The following is a 25,368-nucleotide window of genomic DNA, read 5'->3' as shown; positions in this document are numbered from 1 at the left end:
GTAGTAAGAAAAGATAGTGAGTTACAAAGGAAACCAGAAGACTTAAGAAAATGTGAGTGGAGAAGTTCCCATCATGGCGTAGCAGAAACGAATCCGACTAGGAACCTTGAGGTTGTGGGTTCGATCCCTGGCCTCACTCAGTGGGTTAAGGATCTGGCATTGCCATGAGCTGTGGTGTAGGTCACAGACACAGCTTGGATCCCACATGGCTATGGCTGTAGCTGTGGTGTAAGCTGGCAGCTGTAGCTCCAATTAGACCCCTAGCCTGGGAACCTCCATATGCCACAGGTGTGGCCCTAAAAAGACAAAAGACCCAAAAAAAAAAGGAAGAAAGAAAATGTGAGTGGAAATTGCTATGGCAAAATGAAAACTGGATTAGCAGAATCCCACTAAATAGGATAAGGGTAATCCACGCCCCTCAGTAGCCTTGCAGGAAGGGCTAAGGTCATGGATTATAAAGATAAGGGAGGAGTTTCCGTTGTGGCTCAGCAAAAATGAATCCGACTAGTATCCATAAGGATGCAGGTTTGATTCCTGGCCTTGCTCAGTGGGTGGGGGATCTCGTGGTGCCGTGAGCTGTAGTGCAGGTTGTAGACACAGCTCAGATCCCTTGTTGGGAGCAGCCCTACAAAAAAATAAAAAATAATACTTTTAAACATGGTGAAAGGAAGGATATCAGTCATATCACACATATTGCAATGAGCTTTTTAAAGGTACCACATAGAGGTGCCCAATGTGGTTCAGTGGATTAAGAACCTGACTACTGTCCATGAGGCTGTAGGATGGATCCCTGGCCCTTCTCATGGGTTAATAAGGATCCAGAGTTGCCACAAGCTTCGGCATAGGTCACAGACATAGCTCGGATCCCACACTGCTGTGGCTGTGGTGCAGGCCAGCAGCTGCAGCTCTAATTCAACCCCTAGCTTGGGAACTTCCATATGCTGCAGTTGTGGCCCTAAAAAGAAAAAGAAAAAAAAAAGATACAACATAGAGAGACCAAACTATTAAGCCACAGTAGATAATCAAGGGTCTAATCACAATTTCCAGTTGGTTCTTTGCCCTTTATGATGAAGGATTTTGGGGGGGAAAAAGTTGAACAGTCCTGGCATAGCAGTACAACCATCTCTTTTTTTTGTTTGTTTGTTTTTGGTCTCTTGTCTTTTTAGGGCCGCACCCGCAGCATATGGAGGTTCCCAGGCTAGGGGTCTAATTGGAGCTACAGCTGCCAGCCTACACCAGAGACACAGCAACACAGGATCTGAGCCATGTCTGCGACCTACACCACAGCTCACGGCAATGCTGGATCCTCAACCCACTGAGCGAGGCCGGGGATCAAACCCAAAACCTCATGGCTCCTAATCGGATTCATCAACCACTGAGCCACGACCGGAACTCCAACCATCTCTTAATTTAAGGGAAAAATCCAGAGGCAAGGGTATCCAGGAGAGCTTTTCCAGCCAGGGTTCACACCTAGAATTTTCAGCAGGGATTAGAAACCCCCTAGTCACAGCAGCTGGTAAAGTCGATGGAAAGGTATGGGTTTTGCCTCTGCTCTTGGGCCGAAGTTGCTAGGTCCTAGGTCAGGACTGGGAGTCAGGAGAGCTGGATGAGAAATGGAGGAGGGTGAGGGCAAAAGGGGTTCCTCCCTTCCCCAGAATGACTGGCGCCCACATGGGCAAACTAGAACCCACTTGTGTATCCCATCAACCCCCACCTCAGCAATGCAGGTGACTTACAGGAGGGGTTGGTGCCTTCACACAGAGCTGCACACCACGTGGCCCAGGGCTCAGAGAGCTGAAAGAGGAGATCCAAGAGGAGCCCAAGGAGTTGAGGGCTGGGGAAAAAACCCAGGCCAGCAGGGCAAGCTGGCCATTCAGAGACGATGTGTGTGAACTGCCCCAGAGCCTGCCGCCCTTCACCATCTCTCTTTGTTTATTCATTTTTGGCCACACCCAGAGCATGTGGAAGTTCCCCAGGCCAGGGATAGCACCTGTGCCACAGCAGCCACTGGAACCACTGGGGTGACAACCCTGACCCTTAATCCACTGTGCCACCAGGGAACTCCCCACCAACATTTAGAGCACAGAAAAGGGCAGCTCCTCCTCTTCTACCTTACAAGGGTACACATATTTCTTGTAACCAATCACAACCCAGAACCACGTAGAAAGGGGGGACATTGGAGACACTGTTCCAGCTTAGCTGTGTTCAAAGCCCCCTTGAGAGAGAGGAAGACCCGATATTTGGAATCTCTCTCTCTTTTTTTTTTTTTGTCTTTTCTAGGGCTGCACCCACAGCATACGGAGGTTCCCAGGCTAGGGGTCGAATCAGAGCTTTAGCTGCTGGCCTACCCCACAGCCACAGCAATGCCAGATCCGAGCCACATCTGTGACCTACACCACAGCTCACAGCAACACCAGATCTTAACCCACTGAGTGAGGCCAGGGATCAAACCCACAACCTCATGGCTCCTAGTCAGATTCATTACCCACTGAGCCACGATAGGAAGCCCTGGAATCTCTTTTCTCATAACAGATCCATAGCACTCTTCTGTGTCTGCCCACGAGATTCAAGGCAATGTTTCCTTACCGAATACCAAAGGATGCTGCTCGTTGGCCTTCTTGTCACTTCTACAAGGTTCCCCCTCCGCCAAGAAGCCCTCCATCTACGCCTTGGTGGAACATTAGGACTCCCCACCCCACCCCAGAAACAGCAGGAGGTATCAGCAGAAAGGCAGTCAGTCAGCCACCAACACACTGCGGAAGCTGCTGGAATGAAAGTGAGGTTGGGAACAAATGGTGATGATGGATGTTGGCCAAAGAAAAAGAAACACCCTTAGAAATTTTACTTTTGTCTGCTTTCCCTCCAGTTCCAGCTACCCCTGCCCTGAGCTAGCAAGTCTCTAAGCAAGTAATATAAAAATTGCGGATCTGTAAGGAAGATCCTCCTGGCAGTCATGCTTAAGATGAGAATTCGATTTGTACATGCACTATTTCTGGGCATACATCAGCCGAAATAGACCTCTCCTCGTGTGAAAATCAGCAAATATGAGCAAACCTATGAAAATACACTTTAACCTAAAAGAAGGAGCTCGAGTTCCAAAAGAAAAATAAAAGAGAAGAGCATTTAACTTTTTAAAAGTCTTGCTTGGGAACAGTAAAGTCAATTTTAAAATGCTTTGCATTTTAAGAGAAAGGATTTTGAAAGGTCATTGTGAAGCAAGAAGTGAAAATGATATGTCAAAAACAAGATGAGGAGTTCCCGTTGTGGCGCAGGGGAACATGAGGATGCAGGTTCGATCCCTGGCCTCACGCAGTGGGTGGGGGATCCAGAGTTGCCGTGAGCTGTGGTGTAGGTGACAGACGCGGCTCAGATCTGGCATTTCTGTGGCTGTGGGGTAGGCCAGCAGCTAAAGCTCCGATTTGACCCCTAGCCTGGGAACCTCCATATGCCGTGGATGCAGCCCTAATAAGACAAAAGAAAAAGAAAAATCACAGCCAACTACTAAACAGTTACTTGACAAAGAAGTCAACTGTTTTCCTTTACCCCCATTTTGTTCTATATTTTTCTGTTTCCTAGGGCGGTTTGTGTGTTTAGATACAGCCACCTATAAAAAAGAATTTCTTTTTGAAGAAGCACTACTGCAGAAAGGAAAGTGCTATAACATGCAGCCCAGTTGCAACTCATCTGACAATCAGTTCCTCCTTCTAAAGGATTCTGTGGGGTTGGTGACAGTCTGAATTTACTTAGGGCAGGGGGCAATCGTAAGCCAAGGACAACTCCCCCACCCCGGCCTCCAGCCCTGCTGTCAATCCACAACTGTCTCAATGAGAAACAGAGTATCGCAATTTCCCTGATGGGACCCTCAGAGTGTCTGCTCTATTTCAAACTTACTTGCAGCTGGTGATTTCAGGAGGAATTCAACAACAATAAAATTTGCTCTCAGGTCACAATTCCATTGTGATTTAGAAAACTGGAAACCATTCTTGAACACCTTCCCGAGATGACATTTTCTGGACCCACACTGTAGTTCTAAACTTCAAAGCTTTTAGAATCATGAAAACAATGTTAACAGGCACGTAAATATATCTTGGAAATGGAACCATCTCTCTTGTAAAACCCAGAGCTAAAACTTTGATAGCGCGGAAAAAGGTGCTTTGGCATCGCGGATGGGACTCAGCACGCTTGCCGCTCTCTGGGCTATTAATGTCTTAGAATAGGATTCATTTGGTGGCAGGAAGGGGAGGGGGAAGATGCCTAATTGAGGATGAGGGGAGTAGATGTTATTGTTCCTGTAAACTAAGACATCTGATGATTTCTGTGAAAGCTTCCTGGGATTTACAACACAATTTTATTCTTTATTTTTTTTTTTTCCTACTGAAAGGAATTCGTGTGTTATGCGAGTAGACCTTCCCTTGTGCCTCTCCTTTTTCCCGCATTATCCTCTTTCTTCTCCCACCAGCCAGACCCTGTAAGCAGTTGGTCTAGGAAATAATCGTTTTAGCCCATTTTGACATTGGATCCTTTCTGATTTTTTAAAGTGATTCTGTTGTTAGCATTTGATGGCTTTTTAGTCGTTTTTATCTATATACACAGGCTGGCTTAATTTAAAAACCATCCAGCACATCTAAAGCCTCTAATCAAATTGTCTGAGGAAGTCAGATATGCCCAGTAATTTTTCCTTTGCCTTCAGAAAGCAAAGCGACATCTCCATCCTGTATGTGCCCTTTCTTTGTGGCCCTTGGGAGCCCAGAGGAGCAGGGACCCGGGGGGAACTGGGGAAGTGCCAGAGTGCCTTGAGCCAGAGTAAGGAGCAGCAATGACAGCCTCACCTTGAACTCATCACCAAGACCAATGCCAGGTGGACTTCAAAAAGGATTTTTAAAAATCAAACTGAGGACACCATAAAAAGACCACAGGCAAATTTTAGCACATTAAAACTCATTTTACCAATGTTCACAAAAACACATCAGGAGTTCCCTTGTGGCTCAGTGGGCTAAGAACCTGACTAGTCTCTGGGGATGCAGGTTCAATTCCTGGCCTCGTTCAGTGGGTTAAGGATCCAGGTCGTAAATGCAGCTTGAATCTGGTGTTGCTGTAGGTGTGGTGTAGGCCAGAAGCTGTAGCTCCAATTTGATGACTAGCACAGGAACTTCCATATGACACAGGTACAGCTGTAAAAAAAAAAAAATAATAAAATATAAAAACACATCATATCATAATTTATTTTTTTATTTATTTTTGATTTTTTGCTTTTTAGGGCCATACCTGCGGCATATGGAAGTTCACAGCCACAGCAATGCCAGATCCGAGTTGGGTCTGTGACCTACACTACAGCTTATGGCAATGCCAGATCCTTAACCCACTGAGTGAGGCCAGGGATCGAACCTACATCCTCATGGATCCTAGTCAGGTTCGTAACCTGCTGAGCCACAACGGGAACTCCCCATAATTTTCTTTTAATAAATCCCTGTAGTATGCTTTAAAATTTGCTATTATCTCTTGCAATACACAAGTATATATATATATGTGTGTGTCTGCGTGTGTATATATGTATATATATACATACACAATTTACATATATTTGCAAAGAAGCATCAAAAATGCTCAAAATAGTTGATTGCATAAAATTAATCTAAAACATTTCATTCTTTGAATAAATATTTCAAAATAAGGTAAAGTGGCTTTTAGAGAAAGTAAAATGAAAAAAAAATTTTTGAAGTGCCCAGATATAGTCCATGTAAGTAAAGATCTCTAAAAGAATGCCAAAAAAACACAAAACCCTCAGGAGGCTAGAAATAACTCTATTATATATGCCATTTTGTCCACTTGATAAGCGCAAATTTTATCCAACATTACTAGATAGACTGTCAAGCTGAATGGCCTCGGGCAAATTGGCAGACAGATGACCTTGTCTCACAGGCTCCCACATCCATCTCTGAGCAAAGGCCAGCTCTGTCACCTGAGTCTCTGCTTCCTTCCCACGCCCTGAACCGGAGGTCGAACACCTGTCTGTTAGGTTCAGCTCAGGGCCCCAGCCCAGGGCTCCAGCCCAGAGCTCTGGCTTCCTTTGTTAGCATGGTTCATGGCAGAAGCAAGAGGGATCTAATGTTTTGCTAATGAACTAACTAACGGAGGAAGGAATGAGTGAGTGAATGAAGTTCCTCTCCTCCTCCCCACACCTGGGGCTGCTGATAGATTTCCTTCCTGTCCCGTGGTCGGGCGCTGCCCTTTCACTGACACAATCCTTTGTGGGGTCTCTAGTGTACTGGCTAGAAGTCTTCACCAGAAAGGCCTTTTCTATCTCAGTCCTGCACCTGCTAATTCTGTTAGTGTACAATCAACCTTATTGCAAGCAAACTGTTTCTTGTGTTAATTGGAAAGTGGAGGTTTATGTGGAGAAACTACGGGAAAGTCTTGGACTTAGGGATGAATTCTTTGACAGGCAATCCTAGTGAATGGTGCTTGTGAATGGAGAAAAGTGGGAACCGGTAGGTAACAAGAGACCTGGGTACCATTCTGCCAGTGGCTGAGGCAGGGGCCAGGGAACTGGCCATGTTTACCCAGCAATTAGGATGGGCTAGGCTTCCCATTTGACAGCAGATTTCTTTTTGAATATCTATGTGATCAAGTAATCTCTCTCAAATTCTGACTTCTCTTATGAAACTCTAGGAAATCATTTAATTTCTCTTAGCCCCAGAATCATGGTATCATCACACTCCTTGATGGGACCACACTTAAGTGAACATAAAATATAATAAAATGTTAATTTGATTATTATTGATACCATGTTGAAGTATGCAGAGGTGATGGGTTATTCTTCCCGAAACCTACTTTTCAATGGTGTAAGGACAACATGTGTAAATTAAAATAAAGCAAAAGTGGCGAAATGTTAACCATTGGTGATTCTAGGTTAGGTGTATACGATATTCATGGTGCGGTTCTATCAACATTTCTGTAGGTTTGACTTTTTTCAAAGTAGAAAAAAATGGGGGGAATTGATAAATAAAAACAAATAAAATGTTACGATGGTGCTTTTCCTGAACCCTGCTATGGGAATGTTACCAGATGCAAATTCCTGTGCCTGACGCACAGTGAGGCCAAAGAATAAGCTAGTGAAATGTTTGGAGCAAAGTTTATTGCAGGGCCATGCCCCCCCAAACCCAGGACTCCCAGAAGAGTTTCAGCAAAGCATTTTTTTTTTTTTTTTTTTTGGCCAAGTCCGCAGCATGCAGAAGTTCTGAGCTCAGGCATCAAACCTGCACCACAGACATAACCAGAGCCACAGCAGTGACAATGCCAGAACTTTAACCTGCTGAGCCACCAGGGAACTCCAGCAAAGCGTTTTTTAAGGCAAGGGTGTGGTTGATTATTGCAAACTCCTGGGTGCAGAAATCTGTTGTCTGTGTAGGTCAGGTCACAATGTCCCTGTAAATCTCCACCAAGATAAATGTTATTCTCTGTTCTGCAACTTTTTATCTCTGTATGAATGGAAATGTGTCATACCTTTAAAGGTCAGAGCCTTGAAAATGGGCTATCCCGTATATTTCAGGCTATAGGCAACTTTCTTAAAGCAAAAGCAATAGAATATAACAATTAAAGTAAAAGAAACAAATCTAATGTCCTCCCCAAGCTTCTTTTTTGATAGGTTTTTTTGTTCGTTTTGTTTTGTTTGTTTGTTTTGTTTTGTTTTTTAAGTATGCCTTGCATCCCCCTAAATATTTTGTGAACAACAGTTGTGGTAACAGATGAAAAGTGCTTTGCAAACTATGGCGCTCTTTTCTAGGCTCGAGGGGTCACAGATGTGATTATTTGGGCAGCACCAAGTGATCTTAGATCACCTGGCCAAGCCTCTTGCCTTTGGCTGTCTTGCCTCCAGCCAATCTCTGCTGCCACAGCCACCTTAACATACATATGCATGACTGACTTCCTGGCTTCTCCCCTGCTCCAAGCATCAGCTACAGACGTGCAGTCCTGCTTCTGAGAACTGGAAGGCAGAGCAACTCGCCGATCCTGTTCAGAAACCTCAGTGGAAGCAGACCCCTTGCCTGCCAGCTCCCCAGCACGCTGCCCATCCCTCCTGCTCACGCCAGCGAGTCAACCCCCATGAAACCATCAAAGGCATCCCAGCGTTATAGAAGCATCGGAAGAAATGCCAGCCAGCACTACTTCTACCAAGAGTCGCTGCTGCTCAGGTGAGCCGGTCCCACCTGTCCACTGGGCAGTAAAGGCAAGGTTGGTGAGGAGGGAAAGCCTGGGTGCCCCTTGCTTGCCTCTGACCAGAGGACCAAGTTCCCACCCTGCCCTACTCCCCTTCAGAATGAATTCAGAAACTCCTTTCTCCAGGTCCATGAACTACTGGGGCGGCAACCTCAGCGATGCTCACGGAGGGCAAAGGCTCTACCCTCTTCTGATCAGAATCCTTTTAAAAGCCTGTGCCCCGACCTGGCTTTATTGCTGGCCACATCCACAGACGTGCTTTCTGTTTTCTCTCTGTTTCCTCAATCAGCGATGTCACGAGAGAGCAGACAATACATCTGTCATAATAAATGAGGTTTCTGTTGGGAAAGGCTGGTTGGAAGTGGGGGAGGGCTATTCAAATTTGTTCAGTATTCATAAAGGTATATTCAGACCTCCATTAATTTGGAGAAACTGGAGAAAATTCTCCTTTGTGTAGGTAAAACCAATCTGAATTAGAGAAAGGCAAGGGAATTATTTTCTCTTACTCTTAAGTGCATCGTATATCAAATAGCCAGAGCAGAATATTCTTATCTCCTTCTGAAACCTTGCCTTGGGATTAGTGTATTCATTTTCACTGAGAATGGATGTTGCTACATGTTGAAAAGTTGTTGTCTGAGAGAGTAATTATTCCCCTGAAATATTTGCCCGTGCAAATTTGCTTAGCTAATTTCTTGTTCATAGAAACCACTGTTTGTTTGCCTCTGTTATCTCAGATTTCAAATGAAGCAAAGCAGGAGTATAGGGGAGTTCCCTGGTGGCTCGGCGGGTTAAGGACCTGGTGTTTTCACTGCTCTGGATCTGGGTACAGCTGTGGCGTGGGTTCAGTCCCTGACCTGGAAACTTCCACATGCCACGGGTGCAGCCAAAATTTTAAAGTAAATCAAAACATCCCCACAACAACAACAACAAAAAACAGGTGTACAGGGATGGATCTCTAGGTGAGAGAGTTTGGTTTTTATTTATTTTACATCCAGCATTAGGTGACAGGAGGAGTCTTTTCTCTAAAATTAACTGATCATTCCAATGAGCCTGAAAAAGGAATTGTTTTGCCATCAACGATACTGCTATTCAGGAATCCTGCATAAGCACATTCTTGGTTCCTTTTACGACGTCTTCTGATAATATTTTTTTATCCTGAGAAGATATCCTCTTTCACTGACCCACCTAAATAGTAGAATCACAGCAAACGTGTTCCAGTAGCTGCTAACGCTGCTGCGGAACTCCCTCTGGAACTCCCTCTCTGCCTCCCTGGATCCGTCCCCTTCTACACACAGCTCACTTCATACAGATGACCCCAGGCAGCAAGATGCTGAACTTGCCCAGGGCAAGATCTTGGCTGGAAGCAATTCTGCTAATCAGATTTCCTCCTTAATGCCCTGATCCCTGCAGCAACTTGGATGACAGCTTTACTGCTGATGAAACAGGGGACAGCAGCGATCCAGAACAAATCTTCCAGAATATACAGTTCCAGAAAGATCTCATGGCCAACATTCGCTGCCGACCCTGGACCATGGGACAGAAGCTGCGGGCACTGAGGTAAGGGCCCCAGCTACAATGGGTGGTTATTGCAAGGACGCTTCCCCCTAAACCACCCTACCCCGCCCGGGGAAACGAGCATCACCACCCATCAGAGTGTGTGTCTGCGTACCCGTGTCTGGGTTGGGTGTGGATGTTGGTAGGGAGTTGGGGAGTTTCTACCTTCTTTTCCAATGCTAGATTCTAGCCCTCTGCCTAGAGGTGAACAAAATAGCTAAACTCACTAGAGGTGGGTGTACACTCCAGAATGAATACCCATGTTCATTTTACCTGCTCGGCTGTCACCTCCCTCTAGAGAAACCGAGATTAGTGGGACACATGGAGTCATAGTGCAAAGTCAATTTCGATAATAATGAAACGCTGAAGACTGGGACGCAGATTGCCTAGCCACATGATCTCAGGCTCTTTTCATAACTCTAAAAATCCCTTCCTTGCTCCTTTAAGTTGAAGTGCTGGGGAAGGGCAGCACTGACTTCCTGAAGCAGTGTTTCCCAGTGTTCACCGTTTGGCAGTCTGGGTGCTTGCTGCTAAAGACAAAAACCCCTGATTGTCCTTTATTTTTTTTCAATTTATTTTTTATTGGGGTAACATTGATTTATAAGCTTCACATGTACCACATTCTGTCTCTGCCCCTGTGTACCTACAGCATTGCTCACCCCAAAAATTTAGCTGCCATCCATCCCCATCCCCATTTTACCGTCCCCCACACTCCCATTCTGGTAACCACTGCTCTGTTCTTTGGGGTTTTTAAATATAATTTTTACTTTTTCCATTATAGTTGGTTTACAGTGTTCTATCAACTTTCTACTGTACAGCAAACTGATCCAGTCACATGTACATATATAGATTCTTTTTTTCACATTATCCTCCATCAGGCTCCATCATAAGTGACTAGATAGAGTTCCCAGTGCCACACAGCAGGATCCCATTGCTTATCCATTCCAAAGGCAATAGTTTGCATCTATTAGCCCCAGATTCCCAGTCCATTCCATTCCCTCCCCTTCCCCCTTGGCACCCACAAGTCTGTTCTCCAAGTCCTGGTTGCCCTTTAACTTAGTTGGTCAGAAATGATGGCAGAAGGTGCTAGCATTTTTAATATGCATTCAGGTTGATTCTTAAAGCAAACTCGAGTTTGAGATCCTGTTGCTGAAGTATCGGCTGCCTCTGTACGGCGATGCCAGCTAGAAACGTGAAGACTTGGAGTTCCTGTCGTGGCTCATTGCTTATCCACTCCAAATGCAATAAGCGGAAACAAATCTGACTGGCATCCATGAGGATGTAGGTTTGATCCCTGGCCTCACTCAGTGGGTTAAGGATCCGGCATTGCCATGAGCTGTGGTGTAGGTCGCAGACACGGCTCGGATCTGGCGTTGCTGTGGCTGTGGTGTCAGCCGGCAGCTACAGCTCCAATTAGACCCCTAGCCTGAGAACCTCCATATGCCGCGGGTACAGCCCTAAAAAGACAAAAGACAAGAAAGAAAGAAAGAAACGTGAGACAGAGTTGGAAGAAACAGATAAAGTAGCTTTAATTGCCAGGCAAAGAGGGAACACAGCAGGCTAGTGTCTCCAGGACTGCCCCCCCTCCCCCCCCCCACCCCCAGCGCCACCTTGGAGGGAGTAGTGAGGAACCTTATAGTGTTTGAGGAGCAGGGTGGGATCAGCTCGTGGACATTTCCTCACTGGTGGGTGCTGAGGTGATTGGGAGTCAGCAACATCAGCCTTCCGGTTCCCACCAGTGCTTGTGGGCAGCACAAAGTTGACTTCTTCCACCTGGTGGGGGCTTCAGCACCTGCATAACAGCACCGAGGACATGGCTCAGAGGATTCTCTGCAGTCCTCAAGGAAGAGCTAAAGGTCCTTGACGTTGCTGAATGGCTAAACTATGATTTTTCTGTCTTGTTGACTGTTTTCCTGTTTCTTTGTATTGTCTCAACTTCTCAGATTAAATTGATTCTTTGACTAAAGTTTTTCTATAGATAAAAAGGCAGGGGCGTTCCCGTGGTGGCGCAGTGGTTAACGAATCCGACTAGGAACCATGAGGTTGCGGGTTCGGTCCCTGGCCTTGTTCAGTGGGCTGAGGATCCGGCGTTGCCGTGAGCTGTGGTGTGGGTCGAAGACGCGGCTCGGATATGGTGTTGCTGTGGCTCTGGCGTAGGCCGGCGGCTACAGCTCCGATTCGACCCCTAGCCTGGGAACCTCCATATGTCGCGGGAGCGGCCCAAGAAATAACTAAAAAAAAGACAAAAAAAAAAAGGCAGGTGGTGGAGTTCCTGTCATGGCTTAGCAGTTAGCGAACCCGACTAGTATCCATGAGGACTCTGGTTCGATCCCTGGCCTCCATCAGTGGGTTAAGGATCCAGTGTTGTCCTTGAGCTGTGGTGTAGGTCACAGACGCGGCTCGGATCCCGCGTTGCTGTGACTGTGGCATAGGCTGGCGGCTACAGTTCCAATTGGACCCCTAGCCTGGGAACCTCCATATGCCACAGGTGCGGCCCTAAAAAAGATCCCCCCCCCCAAAAAAAGGAGGGAAGGCCTCACAGGGTCCCGCTCTTACAATCCCTTGATAGGTGTTCAAGGATTCAATGAGATGATGAACTTTGTGACATGAAGCTCTTGCATCTGGGCTCTAGGAGTCACTCCCTAGTGGTTGATATTTCCGATGTCTGGGGTCGCAGTAAAGGGCATGCGTAGAATGGTCTTAACGACCAGGCCCATTGAGCTCCTCTGACCCATGAAGTGGACTTTCCTGGAGAAACAGACACAACCCCTGCTCCTCAGCCACCCCCTGTGTGGGCAGGATTGGAAGCGCCGCCACATCTTACTATTTAGCGCCCCTTTCCAGATGCCAAGCAGATTGCCTTTTCTCTCCAATCTGCCGTTTGGTTTGCATTTCTTTCCCATCGAATCGTGCCTTCATTAGATTTCCACTCCAGGCACTGTTCTTCCAATCTGGCCAAAGATCCAGCCTGTCCCCCAGGTGGCTGAGGTGGGCAGCTAAGGTCATCCATAGTTTCCACCCCCAGAAGTTTCTTAATTCTCCATGTCCATTATCTGCTCTAATCACCTGAATTCCTTTGAGTAAGGAGGGCATTTTTTTTTTTTTTTTCAGATGAGAAAACCAATACTCAGAGATGTTAAGGGGCTTCTCCCAGGACATACAGCTTCTGAGTGCTGGAATTGAATTTTATCTTTTATTTATTTTGTCTTTTTAGGGCCTCACCCATGGCCTATGGAAGTTCTCAGGCCAGGGGTTGAATCAGAGCTGCAGCTGGCAGCCTACACCACAGCCACAGCAACACAGGATCCGAGCCGACCTGTGTCTGTGACCTACACCACAGCTCACGGCAATGCCAGATCCTTAACCCACTGAGTGAGGCCAGGGATCGAACCCACATCCTTATGGATACTAGTTGGGTTCATTACCGCTGAGCCACGATGGGAACTCCCTGGAATTGAATTTTAATCTAGGCTTCTGGAACCCCAACTCCAATATTCTGTTCTATTCTACCAATCTATGCTTAAAAAAAAAAAGTCATGCATGTTATCAGAATTTTGATGATTTAATGATTATCTGAACTGCAGGAGTCTGAGTCTTTTTTTTTTTTTTTTGTCTTTTCTAGGGCCATACCCACAGCATATGGAGGTTCCCAGGCTAGGGGTCGAATCAGAGCTGTAGCCGCTGGCCTACACCAGAGCCACAGCAATGTGGGATCCAAGCTTTGTCTGCAACCTACACCACAGCTCATGGCAACGCCAGATCGTTAACCCACTGAGTGAGGTCAGGGATTGAACTTGCAACCTCACGGTTCCTAGTTGGATTTGTTAACCACTGAGCCACGACGAGAACTCTGAGTCTGAGTCTTTTTGACCCGTGGGCAGAGCCAAGCAAATGATAACTTTTCTGTCAGAATCAAGAGAACAACCCCGACCTTCCGCCTTCTGCCATGGGTGCGACCAGGGCCCTCAGCCAGGGCTCTGAGACGGCCGACACCTGCCAGGCCTTGGCCTGTGGTCAAGGTCCCAGAGAGCAGCCTGCCCTCTGAGACCTGTATCTGTCACCCCCTTGTCACCCATCTCCTCCCCGTCACCTTGAGAAGCTACTGGAGCAAGGCTTCCCTAATTGGAGCTGCCAGCATGCATCAAGTCTGTAGGATACGCAGAGAGTGCTGGACCCTGACTGCCTGGGGCTCAAGAGAGCGTTGGCAGCACAGGTGAAAGGAGGCAGCACTGGCTCTGGGTGTGGACCAGCAGCCACCTGTCTGGGAGGAGAGAGCACACGTTCTTTTCTCCTGTAGCAAAACAAGGGCTTAGCACTGGTGGAGCCAGTGTTGGTCTATAAGGGGGCCTGCGTGAGATGCGATCAGGTCCTCCCTGCTGCCTCAGCCCTCCATGGTAGCACTCGCCCCCATCCTCTCGTGTTGTCACTCCAGGTCTCTCTCATCCCTATTCGCTAGAGGCTCCTCTATGGCAGCGACTCTGTTTTAAGCATCTCTCTATTCCATGCTACTTGACCCAATTGAGGGTGCTGAAAAGGTTTGTAGGCAAAAACGTATAAGCAACAAAGTGAAGTGAATTATCATTTCACTTTTACAGGCCCCTGTCTTTTTTTTTTTTTTTGTCTTTTTGCCTTTTTCTAGGGCTGCTCCCGCGGCATATGGAGGTTCCCAGGCTAGGGGTCGAATTGGAGCTGTAGCCGCCAGCCTACACCAGAGCCACAGCAACATGGGATCCGAGCCGTGTCTGTGACCTACACCACAGCTCACGGCAATGCCAGATCCTTAACCCACTGAGCAAGGGCAGGGATTGAACCCGCAACCTCATAGTTCTTAGTCGGATTCGTTAACCACTGAGCCATGACGGGAACTCCCCCGTCTTTTAGATGCTGTATAAGGTAAAACATTGACCTTCCCTCTGGCTTGCATTTCTGGGTCTGACCACAATGAAACCAGTGCACTGGCAGGGCCAGGAAGGGAGAAAGATCCAAAGCTTGGCCCTCTGGCGAGATCACAGTCTCAAGAAATGATGCTGTTGGTGGGAAAAGGGGGTCCAGCTAGTTCCTTTTGTTTCTCAGGGAAGCACCAGACACCAGTGGGTGTGGCTAGGACACTGCTCGGGATCTACACGCCTGAACTCCCTAACATGTAAATGGGTCAAAAGAATAAATTGAATGATCCCAAAGCAAGTGGTCAACCATGAATCACGAAGATCTTATCCGTGTAGTGACAGATGAGGCCACCTTGACAGGTGACATTCATCTCTAAGAGTCTTTGACTTCATCTGTCCCCTGGCACTAACCTTTGTTTTCTAATCCCACAAGGAAGTGTGGATTTAACCATCTATTCTAATAAATTCAGTCCATTTTTCAAGGCTAAATCATTTAGGCGAGACATCAGGCCAACTCACCAAAGTGGTCAGCTAGTGGGTCAGTAGTTGGTTTAGGCTACATCAGGTTGTGCATAGCTGCGTAGACACCTTTCTTTTTCACATTAAACAACACCGCCCTTTCCTCAAAGCTGATTCTCAGGGCTAGGTCTGACGTTCACTTCCAAAGAATCAAGTGCAGGGGGAAGGGTGCTGAGATAAAGTGGAAGAGCTGAGATGCTGTAAAATCTCCAAAGCCCAGGATGCCCAGCCAACAGCCAGCATCAGGGAAGGGCATTGAGAAATTCAGTTGCAGGAGTTCCCGTCGTGGCACAGCGGAAATGAATCTGACTAGGAACCATGAGGTTGCAGATTCAATCCCTGGCCTCGCTCAGTGGGTTGAGGATCCTGCATTGCTATGGCTGTGGTGTAGGCTGGCAGCTATAGCTCCGATTTGACCCCTAGCCTGGGAACCTCCATATGCTACATGTGAGGCCATAAAAAGACACATATAAAAATTCACTTGCAGAGTTCTCATTGTGGCTCAGCAGTTAAGAACCCGACATAGTATCTGTGAGGATACAGGTTTGATCCCTGGCCACCCTCAGTGGGTTAAAGATCTGGTGTTGCCACAAAAGCTGCTGTTTAGGTCACAAATGCAGCTCGCATCCAATGTTGCCATGTCTGTGGCATAGGCTGGCAGCTGCAGCTCCAGTTGGACCCCTAATCTGGGAACTTCTGTAATGAGCAAGGGTGGTTGTAAAAAGAAAAAAAAGAAAAAAGAAATTCAGCTGCAATTGATTTTGGTAGTCTTTCATCATTTCTTAAGAATTCATGTATGTAAATGTTATAGAAACTATTTCAAAGGAGGAAGTTCCCTGGTGGCCTACTGGTAAGGATCCAGCATTGTCACTGCTGTGATACAGGTTCAATTCCTGGCCTGGGAACCTCTGCATGCCAAGGGCACAGTCAAAAAAAAAAAAGAAAGAAAGAAAAAGAGAGAGAGAGAAAGGAAAGAAAGAAAGGACGGAAGGAAGGAAGGAAGGAAAAAAGGAAAGAAAGAAAAATAAATTAAGAGTTCCTGGAGTTCCCATTGTGGCACAGAGGAAACAATTCCGACTAAGAACCGTGAGGTTTCAGGTTTGATCCCTGGCCTGGATCAGTGGGTTAAGAATCCGGCGTTGCCGTGAGCTGAGTGTAGCTTGCAGATGTGGCTTGGATCCCGGTTGCTGAGGCTGTGGTGTAGGCCTGCAGCCACAGCTCCAATTCGACCCCTAGCCTGGGAACCTCCACATGCCACAGCTGCGGCCCCCGCAGAAAAAGCCAAAAAAAAAAAAGAAAGAGAGGAAGGAAGGAAAGAAGGGTGGGAGGAAGGAAGGAAACATTTTGAGGGAGTTTTCTGGTTACCAAACATCAGGAGATGCAAGATTGGCAAAACCGCCTCTCATCCTGCCCTGCTTGGCTCCCGATTCCTGCTGCATGTTCGCATACTTTGCCAGGATGATCGGTGTGATAAAACAGGCTCATCGTCGTGTTTTTCTTCTCTCAGACGAGCGAAGGACATTGTGCTGAAGTTTGAAGGGAGGCTGACCCGGACCCGAGGCTACCAAGCAGCAGGTGCAGAGGTAAAGAGCGCACACTTGGACATGCCCCCCGTTCCCGTGGTCTCCCGGCCGGGGGGCAGTGGTCCACGCCCTGCACTTGCTGTGCTACACAGGCTGTGAACATCCATCGTTAATAGCTGAAGAGCAGTATGATGAACTGGAAGGTCCGAATTTCCCAAAACTTTTGGTCCCCAGTGCCGTCACTTACCAATTGTGTGACCCTGGATAAGCCCAACTCATCAAAAAAAGAATACCTTCCCTTAGATGGACAGTAATTCTTTCCCAAGGTAATCCCACCCATCCAGGTAGGTTATATTCACTGTATTGCATATAATGAGAAAACTACAGGCATATTCCAATGCTCATTTTATAATACCATGCTAAGATTTTTGTTTACTTTTCCCATGCAGTTACAGCTAAATTTTTGTATACATTAAAATTATCTGTTTATGAAGACATTTTTGATAATTTTCATAAACATTTAGAAGACAAAGGAAAAGAACCATTTCTACCATGATCCTCTACTTCCCAAGAGAGTATCTTTTTTTAGACTTCACTTTTCAGTCATTGAGTATATAATTTTCGCATCAGAGTAATTATAGCATACAAATATTTTTGTGTTGCTTTTTTTTTCACTTAACACTGTAACAAGGATTTTTCTCGATGTTGACTATACAGTTTTTACACTTATCATTTTCAATGATTGTGTAATATTCCATCCGAAAAATATATAATTTTTTTCTTTTTTTTTGGCTTTTTTCTATTTCTTGGGCCGCTCCCTCGGCATATGGAGGTTTCCAGGCTAGGGGTCGAATCTGAGCTGTAGCCACCGGCCTACGCCAGACCCACAGCAACGAGGGATCTGAGCGGCGTCTGCGACCTACACCACAGCTCAGGGCAACGCCGGACCCTTAACCCACATGAGCAAGGGCAGGGACTGAACCCGCAACCTCATGGTTCCTAGTCGGATTTGTTAACCACTGCGCCACGACGGGAACTCCCGAAAAACATATAGTTTAATTAGCTACTTGCCTACTGGAGATACTTAAATAGCTTCTGATTTTTCCTTATTATTAACAGCCTTGCAAAGAATATCTTTGTACAGATGGCTCTTCCTATCTTAAATTTTTTTTTTTAGGATAAATGTCAAAACTATGATCTCTAAAGAAAAGACCATGATCCATGTTTTTTGGCTCTTTATAAATATTAATCAATTATTTTTCAAAAGCCTTGATAATTTACATTGCCATCTACATTGAAAGAACTTGCTGTCTTCACAGTTCCTCCACCAATAATGGATATTGTGTATTTTAAGTTTATTAACAGACAAAAACTGACAAATTCTCTTTTCAGATTCTCTGAAACAAAAAATATTCTTAGTAACATTTAAATTATAGCCAGTCATAAATTTTGCATAACTGAAAAATTATAAAATATCAAAAATCCACAAGTTTCTACGTTGGCTTGCTTTCTTCTTACTGCTCACAGACTCTGTCTGCTGGCTCTAATCCATTCCTATGACCAAAATTACTCAACTCCTTATGCTGTGTCATACTGTGATGGAGCTTATGGAATAAATATTTAAAACAAAATTATCTTTTTTTTAATGGCCGCACCCTCAGCATATGAAGTTCCCAAGCCAGGGATTGAATCCACACTGCAGCTGCAACCTACCCCACAGCTGCAGCAAGCAGCAGATCCTTTAACCCATTGCACCGGGCCAGGGACAGAACCTGCATCTCATCAGTCACCCAAGCCACTGCAGTCGGATTCTTAACCCACTGTGCCACAGCGGGAACTCCCAGAATTATCTTTTTATAAGCACATGTGCTACCAAACTCTCTTGTTTTCTCTAAATAAGGTGTATGAAATGCTAGGGAAAATATCTGTGAAATAAATACAAGGTTCACTTGGGTTCAGACAAGCTGTAATATATATAACAATGAAAAAGTACTGGGGGAATTCCCGTTGTGGCTCATTGGGTTAAGAACCCAACATAGTGTCCGTGAGGAAGTGGGTTCCATCCATGGCCTCACTCAGTGGGTTAAGGATCCAGAAGTTGCCGCAAGCTACGGCACAGGTCAAAGATGTGGCTTAAATCTGGCATTGCTGTGGCTGTGGTGCAGGCCGGCAGCTGAAGCTCCAATTGGACCCCTAGCCTGGGAACCTCCATACACTGCAGGTGAGACCCTAAAGAAAAAAAAAAAAAAAGTACTGAGGCTTCTATTAACAATGAGCTCAATATAGATTAAAGGTAAGGCGTAATTTGATAATGGCCTGAATTATTAGTTCAGGGTGTTTTAAATGAGAAAGGGAATCCAAATGTTCAGCCTTACCTAGAGATTTTCCAAATGCTGTCAGCTAGCACTTAACAGACCCAGCACTTCCCATATTACCAATGGCCCTGCAGAAGGCAGTTCCATCCAGTGCAGTGTAATCCATGTGCCATGCTTTGTGCTGGGCACTGGGGGTAAAGAGATACTGAGAACAGCTGCTTCTGCTCCCTGGAGTCACAGCAAAATGTCCAAGGAAAGTCATTCTCCCACCATGTCTTCCTAATATTTTGGTTCTTTCCCTCCTCATTCAGAACACCATTCCTCTACCTTTTTTTTTTTTTTTTCAGCTTTTTAGAGCTGCACCTGCAGCATATGGAGGTTCCCAGGCTAGGGGTAACATCAGAGCTACAGCTGCCGGCCTATGCCACAGCCACAGAAACGCCAGATCTGAGCTGCGTCTGCGACCTACACCACAGTACATGGCAGCGCTGGATCCCCCCAGCCCACTGAGCGAGGCCAGGGATCGAAGAACCTGCGTCCTCATGGATACTAGTCAGATTCATTGCCACTGCGTCACAATGGGAACTCCTGGTTTTGGGTTTTGTTTTATTTTGTGTTCACTTTGCTCTTAAAATCAGGACTCATTCCAAAGTTTCAAGGCTTTGCCATGGAGATTTGGTACCAATCATCAAAGAAGCATGCTGTTTTTCCCCATGCCTTACTACTGATTCTTGGTCATCAACGCTTCCTGTTTTTCAATGACTTTTGCCTCTAGGAAGCTCCTTGCTAATATAGATTCCCCTTTACCAGAATGCGTGCTGAGGGGTCATTCAATCCAGTGCTCTTTAATGGGGCCCCAGACTTCTCAAATAAGCATCAGAGGCTGGAGAAGGAGGCTTTGCATCTCCTACGTGACAGAGTTGCTCTGCTCTAGTTGGTTTTGTGTCTTGACATTCTCATTAAAATGTATTTGAATTCTAAATGTAAAGAGCATTCTGAATCCCACTGATCGAATCCTCCTTCTTGCCCAGATGAGGAAATTGAATCCCAAAGAAAGCAAATCACTTTCCCAGGGCCCATAGTAAGATAGAGGTTGAGCTGGAGCAAGAACTCAGGTCTCTGGCTTCCCACCCAGTGCTTCTTCCACTTTAGGGCTTTACAATGGATCAGCGTCTCAAATGCTTTCAATACCAAATCCTCCCCAGTGGATGTTGGGCACCCTGCCTCTGGATGCTCTAGGGGATGAAAAGTCAGAAAGCCTGGGTCTTCCTCTCCATGCTAGACGAGATAAGCCAGATGAGCAATTTAAAGGCAATGCAAGCCCAGGACATGATAGGCTTTAGCTCAGAGACCAAAAACGACTGCCGGGGGAGTTTATGGATGGAAGAATGTATTTCTGGCTACAAGGTCTTCATGGGAGTGGCTGTATTTGAGCTGGGTCTTGAATCATGAGCAGAAGGTGAACCATTCCAACTTCTGATAAAATTCAGATTCTCCTTTATAAGCAGCCATTCTGGCCTTAGCAGTCACATTCAGAATAACATAATGATGCGTGTCTGCATCGGGGCCACGTGCCGTCTCATCGCTCAGAAGGTTGTAATTACATTAGGAGCCCTTCTTTTCTGCAGTGATATCATTTGCTTCTAGCACAAACCCAGATTGTTTGTGCATTGAAATGAACGACTTGCTAATGTTGTGGGAGAGAAAGCCCCGTATCAGGGCACATATTCACCCTTTGCTTTCTCCCCCTTTAGGGGAAAAAAAAAAAAAAAAAAAAAACCTTTGAACTTTTGGTAATTGTCTCTATAAGGTACAAGGCAAATTTCCAGACTTTATCATGGCAACCCGGGCCAGGACAGAGGCTGGGAAGGAAGCTCTGGCTGTAGGATTGGGAGGCACATACTGGGGCTTATTTTCAAGATGTGTTCTAGACTCTTGGTCCTTAAATAGGGACAGGAATTGTAATCACTGCCAGTTTGTAAAGTCATATGGGTTCCCGAGCCCAAATGTGGGTTCCCCCATATCCAGACAGGGTTGAGTGTTTGGACATCATTCCTCAAGTAGTTTTGTCTGCCCCTGGTCCTCACAGCCAGAATGGTGTGAATAAGGCAGGCTGCCAACCTAGAGAATTACAGTACAGACACCACGGCTCAGAGCCCAGAACAGAAGCCCTCACCTCGGCAGGAGCACAGAGAAGAGAAGCAGCTGCTTTGGTCCAAGCGCTCCCTAAGCTCCCTAAAGGCCTGTGAAGTCATAATGAGAGGTATTAGATGGTGCCTCTGGGAGCCTCGCCTCCATTCAGGACCCTGGTACTCCAAAGTTATCACTGTCTTCGTGAATGTCAGGTCTTCTTCTTTTTTTTTTAATTACGCAAATGAATTTATCACATCTGTAGTTGTGTAATGATCATCACAATCCAATTTCACAGGATTTCCATCCCATAACCCAAGCACATCCCCCCACCCCCCGAACTGTCTCCTCTGGAGACCATAAGTTTTTCAATGTCTGTGAGTCAGCATCTGTTCTGCAAAGTTCAGTCTGTCCTTTTTTCAGATTCCACGTGTCAGTGAAAGCATTTGATGTTGGTGTCTCATGGTATGGCTGACTTCACTTAGCATGATAATTTCTAGGTCTATCCACATTGCTGCAAATGCCGTTATTTCTTTCCTTTTAATGGCAGAGTAATATTCCACTGTGTATATATGTACCACATCTTCTTGATCCACTCGTCTGTTGATGGACATTTAGGCTGTTTCCATGTCTTGGCTATTGAAAATAGTGCTGCAGTGAACATCGGAGTATGTGTCTTTGCGAGTTGTGGTTTTCTCTGGATAGAGGCTGTGAATGTCAGGTCTTCTAATCTTATTCCCTCCTGTCCAGCTCTGGCGGAAATTTGCACGTCTGGCCTGTAACTTTGTGGTCATCTTCATCCCCTGGGAAATGAGGATAAAGAAAATTGAGAGTAAGTGTTGGCACTTGGAGGGGCAAGTTAGGGGTGTGGAACTAGTGACCAGCCAATCTCGAACTTGAGAGGGGTCTAGGATGTCCTGGTCCTTATACTGGGCATCCAGGGGCACCTGCACAGGTGATGCTGACCTGGGCTGGACATGGGACCACCGTGGAGATGGAAGATACGGTGTCTGTCCTCACCACCTCCCAGGATAAAAACAGCCCCACGTTCCACATTTTTCTGTCAGCTCACGCCTTGGTCAGACACAACACAAGCCCAAAAGAACAGAGGGAAAAACTGTGTAGATGAATAAAAAGGTAACATGGACAAAACAAAAATACAAAAATTTGGGCGTTCCGTTGGTGGCTCAGTGGTTAACGAACCTGACTAGGATCCATGAGGATGTGGGTTCGATCCCTGTGGAGGTGATTGAAATCATTTAGAAAAGTATCCTACAAAATAAATCAATCACAATCACGTTTACACACACACACACACACACACACACACACACACACTACAAACACAGAGATGCAACACCCAAGACAAGGAATACATGTAACCAGAAGTCTGAAACAACGAAAACTGTAAAACTGGACCAGGGGATGTTTAAAAAGTCTTGTGAAGAGACATAGGGTGATTGGATATTTGGAAGGTGTTAATTTTCTCAATATCAATCTACAGGTTTATTGCAATTCCAAAGAAATTCTCAGTGCAATGGTTTTTGTATTCAACAAAATGAACTCATATCAAAGGAAGACTAATTGAAAACTTTTTTTTTGTCTTTTTAGGGCAGCACCCTTGGCATATGGACGTTCCCAGGCTAGGGGTTGAATTGGAGCTGCAGCTCCCTGCCATAGCCACAGCAACACCAGATCCAAGCCACATTTGCAACCTACACCATAGCTCATGGCAACGCTGGATCCTTGACCCACTGAGCAAGGTCAGGGATCAAACCCACAGCCTCTTGGATACTAGTTGGGATCCTTACCACTGAGCCACAATGGGAACTCCTGAAAACTTTTTAAAAAGGAAACGTGCAGATGAACTTGCATAACCAAAATGTTAAAAATATATTATAAAAGGTATAAGAATTGAAACAGTGTAGCATAAATGATGCTGGAACAATTGACTCAACTGTTTTACAGAGTAAGTTTAGCTCCTTTGCTTTAAAGTTCCATTAAATATTTAAATAGAAAATAGAAAACCATGAGAGAATTAAAAGAGAAATGGGATCCCAGAATGGAAGCCTGTCAAATTATAAAAGTAAAGAAGGAAATTACCCAGGAAAGTACTGTTATATTTAACTCCATATAAGAGAAATTTTGTGTGCATAAAAAATTAACACAGCTAAATGGCAGATCGAAGGGGAAAAAGAACATGTTCAATATTTAAAAGGAATTAAGCACGTTCTTACCAGCTGGTGAAAATGTCAATGGAGATGATATTCCTAGGCGAAAGTTATAATTTGTACCAAATGTCTTCAAAATGTTTATCCTCTTTGATAGAACTCTTCCATTCCTTAACAACCAGGGAAAACAACAGCCACAACAGAATCAGAGCACGAGGCTGTGTGGACACAGATGGTGCCCTGCCCAGATCCATCTCCTTGGCTGGTCCGCCTTTTCTCAGCTGTTCTTGGCTGCTGTGACTCATCGTTGCCCCCTTCTCCAGAGGATTAGTCTCCACCCGTTTTGTTCCAGATGCTGGGCATTCATTACCTGCCCTCATGGCCCCACTGGAGAGCCTAGGGGCAATGACTAAGGGGTATTCAAGTCCAGCCTTTTGTTCATGGTGGGACCAACTCTATGATGCCACGTGCCCTCCAGAGTGCCCCATGGGATAAGGCTAAGCCAGGCTCCAGCTGAGACCACGTCTTTGCTTGGCTCTGTCCCCAGACCTCTCCTGACCCCCTCACCCCCTTCCTCCCGAGATTACTTCCTCAATATGACATGTGAGCTGAACCCTTTTCTCAGGCTCTGCTCTAGGAAATCCAATCTTAGACGGAAATTGCTTCTTCCAGAATTATTTCCCTAGTGAATTCTTTATCTAGTGAAAAGTTAGAAACTTCCAGGAGTTCCCTGGTGGCTCAGCAGATTAAGGATCCGGCATTGTCACTGCTGTGGTGCAGGTTCTATCCCTGGTCCCGGAGCTTCTACATGCCACAGGGTGAGGCCAAAAAATAAAACACAATTTGAGCTTAAAAATACAAAGTTAGAAACTTCCTAAATGTCCAGCCGTGATAGGTTAAATAAATTATGTAAAATTTGCTTGATGAAATGATAAAATTCATTTTATAGGGAAATATTTTATATGAGAAAATGCTCATAGTGTATTGATAACTTGCGATGCATGTTGTAGAGATATGCCAATTTTTTTTAAAGTATGTATAGAATTATAATGAAGGGTTACACTAAAAATTTACTGGAAAGTAATTCTAGTGGTGATTTTTATTTAGTAACCTTGAATAGGCAATTTTTTTTGGTTTTCTTTATGATGTATTTTCCTAATTCTTAAGAAACCTAAGCTAGATTTGAAATAAAATTTCAAGATGTTATTTTTCCAAAGTCTGGTACACGTCCGTCTGCCACAAAATGACATCAAAGCATCACCTTCATTCTCATCCAGTTAATTCTATGTTCCCTTACTTTCTCAGAAGAAATCCTTACATACTCTTTTTTATTTTATTATATTTTATTTTATTGTCTTTTTATTTTTGCTTTTTAGGGCCGCACCCTCAGCATATGGAGGTTCCCAGGCTAGGGGTCCACTTGGAGCTGTAGCTGCCGACCTGTGCCACAGCCACAGCAATGTAAGATCCGAGCTACATCTGCAACCTACATCACAGCTCACAGCAACACCGAATCCTTAACCCACTGAGCAAGGCCAAGGATTGAACCTGCATCCTCATGGATGCTAGTCAGAGCCGCAACGGGAATTCCCTGTACCTTTATTTTAGAATAAGTTTAAATATATGGCAAAGTGGCAAAGGGAGTTCTCATAACCACTTCACTCAGCTTCCCCTGATGTTACTATCTAGCATAGTGTTATTTCTTTTGAAATTAAGACAAAAGAGGTGTTCCCTGGTGGTGTAGCAGGTAAGGATCTGGCATTGTCGCTGTTGTGGCTCAAGGCCCTGCTGTGTCAAGGGTTTTGATCCCTGGCCTGGAAACTTCCACATGCCACAAGTTCAAGTAAAATAAATAAAAAATAAAAAAACAGAAAGAGATTCAGACAAAAGAATCCTTAGAAAAATCCTCTACATTTTCAAAATTATGCAAAAGAAAAAGGAAGTATATTAACTTCTCAAGAGATGCTGAAGTTACATAAAATATAAATTTGATAAAAGCATTTTAGATCAATATGACCTTAGGGAAATTATTACATTAGGGATGTTTTTCTGC

General features: G+C 45.3%; 1 protein-coding gene across 1 annotated transcript in view; it reads left to right on the top strand.

Annotated features, from left to right (window-relative positions):
- Positions 1-8,024: 8,024 nt before the first annotated feature.
- The window catches only part of TMC3 (transmembrane channel like 3), a 55,085-nt gene continuing 37,741 nt past the window's right edge, over positions 8,025-25,368 (top strand). The window contains exons 1-4 of the mRNA XM_047796365.1: positions 8,025-8,192; positions 9,628-9,774; positions 16,684-16,759; positions 21,895-21,976. Coding sequence (XP_047652321.1) covers positions 8,104-8,192; positions 9,628-9,774; positions 16,684-16,759; positions 21,895-21,976 — 394 coding nt within the window. The 5' untranslated portion in view covers positions 8,025-8,103. The remainder of the gene's footprint in view (positions 8,193-9,627; positions 9,775-16,683; positions 16,760-21,894; positions 21,977-25,368) is intronic.

This window comes from Phacochoerus africanus, chromosome 9 (genome assembly GCF_016906955.1).
Source record: "Phacochoerus africanus isolate WHEZ1 chromosome 9, ROS_Pafr_v1, whole genome shotgun sequence".
Classification (NCBI taxonomy): Eukaryota; Metazoa; Chordata; class Mammalia; order Artiodactyla; family Suidae; genus Phacochoerus; species Phacochoerus africanus.
The sequence above is the reverse complement of the archived record's forward strand: the minus strand, read 5'-3'. Positions and strand labels throughout refer to the sequence as shown.